Raw genomic sequence first — 9,959 nt, 5'->3', positions numbered from 1 at the left:
AGGTGGTCAGATCAAATATTCAGTCGAGCTTTTTAGAATTGTACAAACTCAGTTTTTGCCTTATGTACTGTATTTACATGTACGTTTGCATTATCCAATAAATTTCCCACTTTCCTAGCAAACTAAAAAGAAATGAGAGAAGGCCCAAGACATTTGCCCAGTACTGTAGAGTACTGAAAAAAAGATTGCCATCATGCATTGAAAGCAGTTCCAATACTAAGTATTATCTGGTAAGTATGAATGCCATTCTAGTGACAAATATCTAATACCAGCTCAAAAAAAAACAAAAAAGTGGTGGCTGATAAAACTCGCTCTTAAGTTTGCAATTTTTCATTTCACTTGGATTCCAGTTACCTTTTTTGTCGTATAAATATTTAACATCCCAAAGTGTTACTATGGTTCCAGTCCTTTTATTACAGATTGGAAGAAGTATAAAAACACCCTGGATTGTTTTTGTTGACCTAAGAAGTACGCAACATGCCGCTAAAGATAATGAAAGGCTGCATTTTGCAGATATATAAAGCAGTTACTGTCTTTGTGTTAGTCAGCACATTGCTGGTATGCCTGCCTCCATTTGTGTTTGCACATTTCTATAAATCACTGCATTGTTTTTCCATTTTCCTAAAATGTAAAGAGGAAGTTGGGTCTATAATCTGTCTCTCCCCGTTTGCCCTGTAATGGCTTTTCGCCTTATGATAGATATATAGGGTTAGACTCCACCCCCGTCCCCCTTGAACGGTGAACTGTCCGTAACTGTGTGTGTACAAATTACAAACCAACTTGGACACAATGTACCACATGTCCTATTAAGAATCACAGTCAGGTATTTATTAATCAACAGAATTTATTTACAGAACATAAAAGTTTGTAGTTGGACTGTTTCATATCATTCTGAGAGCAGGAAAACATTTCACCTTCAGATTAACAAAGAATGAATTTACACAAAGTGAAATGAATACAGACTTTACAGCCAAAGCCCAGTCACAACAGTCAAGAGTCAAAGCCTTCATTGTACTTTTGGTGTGATCTCCTCCACAATGCAGCATCTCTTCTCACACACCAATCACAACACCCCAGTTCCCGCTTTCATCAACTGACTGTTCAAATGTAACCGCACTGCTTTTTGAAATAAATGCCAGTGAGAGCAGGTAAACCACAGAGTTTTGCAGAATTAAACTGATGACGTAAGGGGCCGAAAAGCAAGAGCAGTTAGTATGCTAACAGCAAGAAAAGATTCACATGTAAAAGACAAGATATGGTAACAACACATACTGTATGTGCTAAAACTAAAGAAAGGTCCACAATGTCCACTGAACCCACCACACACACTCTCATGCCATCCACAAAAGTACTGTACATCCAAGTCCACACTGAGAGTGGCTGGAAAAGTTAATGTGACAGTGGCAGGCTCAGTTTGGTTCTCAGTCATCTCAGTTTATATTTAACAAATCCAGATTGACTCGAAGAAGCAGCACAGCGATGATTGTTTATGCGTCCTACTGGGCAAACCTACACAGGACTAAACCTTCTCCAGGCGAGCGCCTACAAAAACAGTGGGCTAGTAGAGTTAGCTGCTTTTAATGAACAGCAACACGATAAAACAAAGTTAAAAGAAACATAAAAAGCATATCATGTTATCCACATCTAAGCCAGTCTCTAACTCAGCTTATTCCCCTGCTCCAAAATTGTGCCCCCTCCCCCCTGAAAAAAAAAAAAAAAAAAAAAAAAACGTGTGATGCAAGACACCTTTTCCCCTCAGTGGACAAAGAAAGCTAGATGAGTAGATCTAAAACCTCTGCCCATGCATTTGAATAGTAGTGAGTCAGGACAAAGACAGCTCGTAATTTCTAGTGTGCATTTAAATCACCAAATGTCAGCAGTATATATATATATTTTGTGTGTGTACTTTTAGTGTGTATACATATATAAGAAAATCTGACATGTATATACACTAAAAGATGGTGTCCTTTAAATGCAAATAAAGCAGGAGGTGGTCTTGGCAGCACATGAGTTGTGTTCATACAATTTGCTTCCACTTCTGTCTCCAAGAGGCTGCTTTACACTTCATTTTTGTTTCCAGCATAAAGCCTGGTCCATGTCTTGGCTGCAAAGTAAAATAAAAAATACATCAATTTTAAAGGAAAACATAACTTAAAAGAAAAATATTCCATATTAATTGTGTGTGATATAAGTGACTTGTTTATATACAGAGATGAAGTGGCACGATTATGGGTAATGCTCCTGCATTATCATCATCATGCCATAATTTTAGTCAAGGATCAACATCACAACTGCCCAATCACATTGTTGTGATGTCATAACATTGCAATGTGGGGAGGGGGGAAAGAAAAAAAAAAGGTCACAGCTTATATAAAACTCTTTGATAACGAATGGTAAGCATTTCAAGTGTTCTCTTTAATAATCTTTAATTTCGAGACTATAATAACTTTATTATCAAATCAGGATTGCTGTTACCTAAATTTGGTTAGTCATGGTGGTTTGCCTGTGATAGTTTTTAAAAAGCATTTGCTAACTTCTTCATAACTGCAATGTTGATTGTGGACCAAGATTATCATAACAACGTAGGAGCATCAAACTGGCTAACAACATCATGAATAATGAGGTAAATCTTATCTTTACACCACGCCAGATCATGGCTCTCACCGGTTTCTATGGCTTCAGCTTCACTGCTCTTCCACTTCTCTGCAACATCATTTGCTAGGGGATCGTCAGGGTTGGGTGCACTTAGTAAAGCCTGGATTGAGAGCAGCACTGTACGAATCTGCAGAGCTGGTGACCATTTATCTATTAAAAAATAAAAATAAAAACAAAGACAAGTGTAGTCAAATAAAAAAATGCATACAGGCAAAACACATGAAAAGTGACCAATGATCCTGTTTAGGAAGAGACTTTTAATAAGAGACAATATATTCTTTGTCTCTGATATGATGGTGAAAGGCATGATTAATATTCTCATAGATTTTTAAGCTACAATACTGGCTTACCTTTCAAAATGTCAAGACATATTCTTCCCAACTTGTCAACGTTTGGATGATAAATTTTGGTCATAAAACGTACTTTAGGAGCTGCCATGGGATATTCCTCTGGTAAAAAGAGTTCAAGTCTAAATGTGCCTCCTTCGAAAGGTGAGTCCTGAGGTCCAGCGATGACCACGTGAAAGTAGCGGGCATTGGCTTCATCTGGCTCTGCCTTGATGCCTGGGACAGGCTCTGCAAGCAAGCGCTGAGTTTCCTGGAAAAATAAAGAAAGCGGAAACAAAGGAAGGAGAAGGAATTAGATAAATTAGAATACCAAGTCCATAAAGGTCATTTTGGGGAACTGCTTTTGAATGTTGTATTAAAGACATCTGATAATACCGGGCAATCACAGGTATGATGGTTTCAGATAATATGGTTCCAGATTTGTGCCAACAGGAAATTTTCTAAAAACCTAAATATAACATAAAATAAGACGTTACACATTCCTTACATGGTCTGGCCAGTAGAGTGACTGGAAGTCCATTTATTGTGCTTCTACAGTCTGCAGCATTTGTAGCTGAATAAAGGCAATGTGCAGTCTTCATATACAGGTGCAAAGTAGTTTATAAAATACATCACTGGAAGTCGATAATAGTAATATATATTTCAATATTCTTAAGAATAAGTGACACTAATAATTTATCTTTTCATATCAGCTGATATATTGATTCTGGGTCATTAACGGCGTTTCCGGTGATATCTCGTAGAGCTACACCAATAAATGCATCTAATTAGCAAAAGAATAGTAAACTTTAAAAAGTTTTGCTGATATTCATAGATCATAAATCAGGATGTGTTTAGTTGTTGCAGTGAGAAATAAATCCCCCTGTCCTCTCCTGTTATCCACTGTGGGTGCAGAGCTGCACCATACGCAGCCCTGCAGTTTCTAAACACATCCAAAAGAAGGTTGAAGGCAACAGATATCCTTAAAGCATGAAATCTTTCCAAAGATCTTCACAAAAAACCCAGACATGTGAGAAACAGTGCAATAATGGGCGCTGTGTGTTTTATGCACTTGAGTTAAAGTGTTTCATGGTGATCACAATCAGGGTCCTTAAACATCAGAGAGCCTAAATCTCCATCAGAGATAATGACTATCACAGCAGTGGTGTTCAACTTTCTGTGTTAGGTCAGACTGCTTTAGTCTATGCATACTTGCATAAAAGATGTTGTCTGGCACATTATTTCATTTTTCTTCCATATAAAACTGAACAATCAAGTCCTGCTCAAATTTCTAATCTGTGTTCTATTTACAGCAGTGTAAAACAAACTTGGCCACAGGTTAGAAATAAGTATCAAAACATTCACGCATTTTCTGCTTCACCAAGTGAAAACAAATTCTTGTGACAATGAAACGCACAGTTTACAATGGGTTTTCCTTGGTTGGCACATGGCCATTCATCAGTGGAATTTGATCAGTGGTCAGTGGTTGTTGATCAATGGCCATGAGAATTTGCATAATTAAGATTAAGGAACTGACCTCCCAGCCCATTGTTCCTTCAGTGGGCTGGTTTCAGTCATTATGCAAATGTACTGTTTATAAGATTGGCGAAACCTGCAGTCAGCTGAGACTGAAGAAGTCACTTGGATGAGTGACGAAACGTTTCTCCCACAAAACGCTACGTCCAGATGAACAGAATCAACTTTTTGGAGGGGGACCCTTTAGCTATTACTTAAAGTAATTTAATGTTCTTTTCTGTATGACTTCATTCATCAGTCTCTCACATTATTTTAGAGGAATTCTGGCCCACTCTTCTTTAATACATTGCTTCAGTTCATTGGGGTTTCCAGACTTTCACTTATCCACAGCTCTCTTAAAATCCCACCACAGCATTTCAGTCAGGCTAAGGTCTGGACTTTGACTTTATGTTTTTTCCTCAAACATTCTGCTGTAGATTTGCTGCTGTGATCATTGGCCTGTTGCATGACCTAATTTTCACCAAGCTTTTACTTTTGAACAGATGGCCTCATATTTGACTCTAGAATACATTGATATACAGAGGAGTGCATGGTACACTCAATGACAGCAAGGTACCCAAGTCCTGTGGCTTCAAAACAAGGCAAAATCATCACCCTACCACCACTGTGCTTGACATTTGGCATGAGGTGTTTGTGCTGATATGTTGTGTTCACTTAGGTCTCCTCTGTCCAAAGGATCCCCCAACCCACAAGTCTTAGTCAAAAAAAAAGGGGAGGGGGGGGGGGCAATTTAACAGCTCCTAACAAAGCACTCTGCAAAATGTGCAAGAAAACTGTTCTTACAGAAGGTGTAAACAGGCTCCAAAAGATAAGATACCAGCAGCTCGTGATGTGTGACCCCTACTTAAATGACACAACCAAACACAGCTGAAGCACTCAATATGACAGGAAGCGCAAATGCAAATTTGCGATCTGATTGCATAATACGAAGGCACGTTTTTAAGCAGCTGGTTAGCAAGCTCAACACAAAATACATCTCAATTTCCTTGAGTTATCATGATTTATCTTTAAAGGTTTGGCTTACATGCAACTTTGCAAACCTAAGTGGCGCTGCCTTGTTCTTTTTAGGAGGAGACTTTCTCCTGGAAACACTTTCAAACAACACATACTAGTTCAATCTCTTTCTAACTGTGTTTTAAAGAACTTTAAAATTCCAACAGCGGCCTGCAGAGTTGGAGATTTAGCTCTTGGGTTTTTTTTGCAGTTTCTTTGAGCATTGCACAATCCGAACTTGAGGGAAATTTGCTGGGATGCCCACTCCTGTGAGATTGTGCCTAAATGCCCCAAAGTGGCAAAACCTGCCAATCAATTAATCATGTGCATTTGATTAGCAGCACCTGGCTGCTATCTGCATTCTTGATTCCCAATGAAGCAGTAAGGATAAACTTGGTTTTCACAGGACTCAAGTATTTACTGTTGAATAAGTTGAACAAAACTGTTTCGTTATTTTCTCAGTTTTAAAAATGATAGTCTCTTCTTTTGCTGTTTGAAATGCACAACTGACTCCAACAAAACAAACTTTACAGTATTCAAAATATAATTGAATAAATGTTCCAACAACCACCACACTCGTCTTTTACACTCGTTTCCTCCATGCAACTGCGAGTGAGATTCCTGAAATGTTTCAGATAACCCACAGACAAAACCATGCAGTGAAAACACAGACAGTAGAGGGGCTCCCAGTCCCAGTCACACGCTCTCAGGGCTCAAGGGCTCGTCCCATCAAGTACTGTTCCCAGCCCTTCCACCTTTTCCCACCAAGTCTGTGCTGTGGCCTGCTTCCTCACACACCTGGACACTACATGTGTCCAGGTGTAGTGTCCAGCATAGATAAAGGCTGGAACCCACCAAATCAATTGTACTGTATTGGTTTTAACATTCACTCAATTATTTTTGCACACATTTCTGTATAATAAGGTAACGAACGTGGATAGTCAACCACAAAAAGTCCCCTTTTTATTGATGTGTGTGCTAATAAAAAGCTTGTGTCTGCAACAACAGATCTAGAAGGAAACAAAAGTGAGGAATCAACTACATTTGGAAAGCTTGGTTGAGAAAATGCACACTCAGGAAAACACAGAAAAATGGGAAAATGACACATTACCCTGCTAAGAAGGCAAACGAGTGAAAATGTATTTTAATCATTGAACGGTGACCCTAAACGTAACATAACAAATACAACAAGCAGTCACACTCGTTCTAAAAACATGGACCCCTCGCCCAAAAAAAAAATCGTCAGGTTGAGTGTAACGCAGGTGTGGATTTTTGATTTGGGGTGGCGTACAGAAAAGGAAACTCTAAAGGCCTTAAATATGTCAACTTAACAACAGTTTTACAAATCATTAAGCTCGTTAAGTAAATTAGCAAGTCATAATGTTATCATTAACAGAAAGTCATTCGCCTTGTTGAAGTAACCACAGTGGGAGCGATTTCATTCATCCAATTTGTGCAGTTTTTAAAACACGTTTTAATTACCTTACTAACCTTTAACTCCCAATGGTTGCCAAAAATAAAAATAAATAACGAAAAAAATAAATAAAACGGGTGTGTGATTTTAAGTTATTGCAGTATACAGTAAAGGCACGAGGCTTGCAGTGTCGGGCTTTATTAAAATACAAGCAATGCTAAACAACTAGCCGGCGTTAGCATTTTTAGCTAGCCAGCCTTTCTGACAGCACTACAAGCAACTTGAGAACACCAGAAAAATATATTTAGACAAGTATATTTAGAAAAGGTAAGGACTTTTATCCGCCATCGTTACAGCACGGTGGTGTATTTTTAACCCGCCGTGTCTCGGCGTATGTGGGTGCAGAAACGAAGCGGAAGTTACTTTAACAAACAACCCGTTAGCCAGCGAGATGCTAATGTTAGCACACAAAACTGCTCGCCGGGCGCACCACCAGAGCGTTTAGGAGTTTGTGGCTGTGATTGTGGCATTTTTGCCGTTACTACGAAAGGCATGCTGTTGCTTGAGGCCTGATTTTTTTTTCTTTTTACCTTAATGATCCTGCGGGGCAGTCCTGCCATCTTGTCTTAAATGCGGGCTTTTTAGCTCTCAGTGCCTTCTTTCTGTCGTTGGCATTGACAGCAAACACACGTCTTCCGGGTTCTCTGCGTCACGGTGATAGTGAATGGAGGGACGTGAACGTGACTTACACAGCAGCTGCTTGTCTAACACACTCACGATGCAAACATGTTTCTCGAATGGTTAAAAAATATTATTCCAAGTAAAGGTAACGTCTTCTTAAGGTAAGCCCTAATGGAAAACAATAAATATGGGTAACGTGGACTGGCCTGTACGTTTAATTTTTAATAGCATAACATGAAAAAAAAAGAAGAAGCGAACAGTTACTGGCAAGTTTAAAAAAAATTCAACTAAGAAAAAACAGATTTATGAGATTTATGTGACATGAGTGATATTTATAGTGATATATATTTATGCATCCAAAATTGAGCTTGACCAATATCTGCAGTGGCTCATATGGACAAGCCAAATGGCTTCCAGAGAAAAGTTTTATGTTCAGACAAAATAAACAATTAGCTATTTGGCCACAATGACACAAGGTAATGCCTTTAAGCTGAAGGAGACTGTACTAACTATCTAGCATGGTGGTAGCACCATTTCCTAAGGCTGTTCCGCTGTCATTAGTTCTGGTACATTGCACAAAATAGATGTGATAATAAAAAGGGGGGATTAACTTCAAATTCTTCAGTGATTCTTGACAGTGATCTGATATCCACATCAAAAGCGGTTTTGGAATGGATAACGCATACTAACATTAAACTTCTCAAATGGCCATCCCAAATCCCCAAACTTAATCCTACTTAAAAATTTGTGGGCTGCATTTAAAAGCTGTGTCCATTCAAGGAAACCAACCAATTTAAACGAACTCTACCAATTCTGCCAAGAAGAGTGTTCAGATATTCATCCAGTTCCATCCAGTAAATGTTGCACCAACATTTATCAGAATCAGAATCAGAATACTTTATTAATCCCGAAGGAAATTAGGGTTACAGCAGGCAGCACGCTAATAGCGCATGCGCACTTACAAAGGAACCTTCTGACCAACTTTACACAAACATCACATTGGGGAGACATGTCAGAAAGGTAGGCTGATAGGAAAAAAACAACGAAAATACATAACATGAGGTAAGAGGAGGAGAAAAAAAACTCCACTCAGACTGAGCTCCTAGTGGGAGAACAGTTTGATAACAGAAAAAACACCTCAGCACAAAAAGCACATGACTATCAATACACCATAGAAACACAAGACAAGCAACAGGGGCGGGTAAAGGGTAAGAGAGAGCCGGTGTAGACAGCGCATCCGGTCCTGCAGCATGTCTGCACTGGTTCAGTCGACTGCCATCTTCCCTGGTAGGGCACAAGCATCGAAGCCGTTTGGAAAGGGAGGGGGGATCAGTGTGTGCATATCAGTGTATGTGTGTGTGTGTGTGTGTGTGTCCAGAGTTCAGCTGAGACGGTGTCCTTCGCCCCGCCAGGCTAAGTAAACAGTCTTCCAGCCAACCCAGGTGGCCTTGCATGGAATGGGGGGAACAGTCTAAACACAGTCGTTATCAGGGTGTTTTGTTCAGCTCCAGCCTTGAGACCGCAGCTGGCGCCGAAGGGGTCTCCGCATGAAGTGATGGTGGTTTTTACTTTAGTGCAAACAACTCATATGAATTTCAGAGCTGTTCTAACAGTCCAACACTGGTCTCTCAATCTCCCGTTGGAGAGCCGCGAGCTTTCTATGATGTTATCCAAACTTACGTTCCGTGATGTTGTCGTTCTTTTTGCTTAAAGAGCAGGTTCTGAGAACTCACGACCGCAGTGCACTTCCCAAGATGTGATCCAATTTGCGCTCAAAGGTGTTATTCAAGATAGCCCCTCCAGATGTAATCCAGTTTTTCACTCAGAGGTCTTGTTCTGAGTATTCACGGCAGCCGTGCATTCTCCAAGATCTTATCCGTGCTGCACTCAATGAGCCCATTTTGAGAAACTCACGCCTCGTCCCATCATTTCAATCCCAGCGGGCAGCCTTGTGGGGGTTTGAACAGCCGGTTCCGCTTCCTTAATTCTTCGATAAGCCAGGGCCAAGCCAGCTCCGATCAGCAAGAACCCTGTTATCATGGCATTTAACCCAGTATCACTGCGCTTGTATGCATATGTTTTCTACTTTGTACACCTAACATACAGTGCAATAGTATAGCATCAACTTAATTTCATAAGAGGAGTAGAGATTAAAGCTGTTAATATATATAAAAGTATATCCATCCATCCATTCACTTCCGCTTATCCTTTTCAGGGTCGCAGGGGGCGCTGGAGCCTATCCCAGCTGTCATAGGGCGAGAGGCGGGGTACACCCTGGACAGGTCGCCAGTCTGTCGCAGGGCCAACACACAGGGACAGACAACCATTCGCACTCACATTCACTCGCACCTTCA

At 40.1% G+C, this 9,959-nt stretch overlaps 1 protein-coding gene across 1 annotated transcript; it reads right to left on the bottom strand.

Moving 5' to 3' along the window:
• Positions 1-806: 806 nt before the first annotated feature.
• ube2na (ubiquitin-conjugating enzyme E2Na) lies at positions 807-7,635 on the bottom strand. Its single transcript, XM_080875234.1, has 4 exons — positions 7,515-7,635; positions 3,006-3,252; positions 2,665-2,805; positions 807-2,104 (listed from the first exon to the last, which is right to left on the bottom strand). Exons 1-4 carry the CDS (start codon positions 7,542-7,544, stop codon positions 2,058-2,060), a joined length of 465 nt encoding a protein of 154 aa, XP_080731360.1. The 5' UTR covers positions 7,545-7,635; the 3' UTR covers positions 807-2,057.
• Positions 7,636-9,959: the final 2,324 nt, after the last annotated feature.

Source organism: Rhamphochromis sp. 'chilingali' (assembly GCF_963969265.1).
Source record: "Rhamphochromis sp. 'chilingali' genome assembly, chromosome: 2".
Classification (NCBI taxonomy): domain Eukaryota; kingdom Metazoa; phylum Chordata; class Actinopteri; order Cichliformes; family Cichlidae; genus Rhamphochromis; species Rhamphochromis sp. 'chilingali'.
Note: the sequence above shows the minus strand (reverse complement) of the source record. Positions and strands in the feature narration are given on the sequence as shown.

Bases quoted from the DNA above. Each gene is read 5' to 3' on its own strand.
- ube2na (XM_080875234.1), bottom strand. From the start codon at position 7,544: ATGGCAGGACTGCCCCGCAGGATCATTAAG. The intron at 2,806-3,005 runs GTAAGCCAGTAT...ATTTTTTAATAG, and splicing joins ATGTCTTGACATTTTGAAAG to ATAAATGGTCACCAGCTCTG. The intron at 2,105-2,664 runs GTGAGAGCCATG...TTTACTTTGCAG, and splicing joins AGCTGAAGCCATAGAAACCG to CCAAGACATGGACCAGGCTT.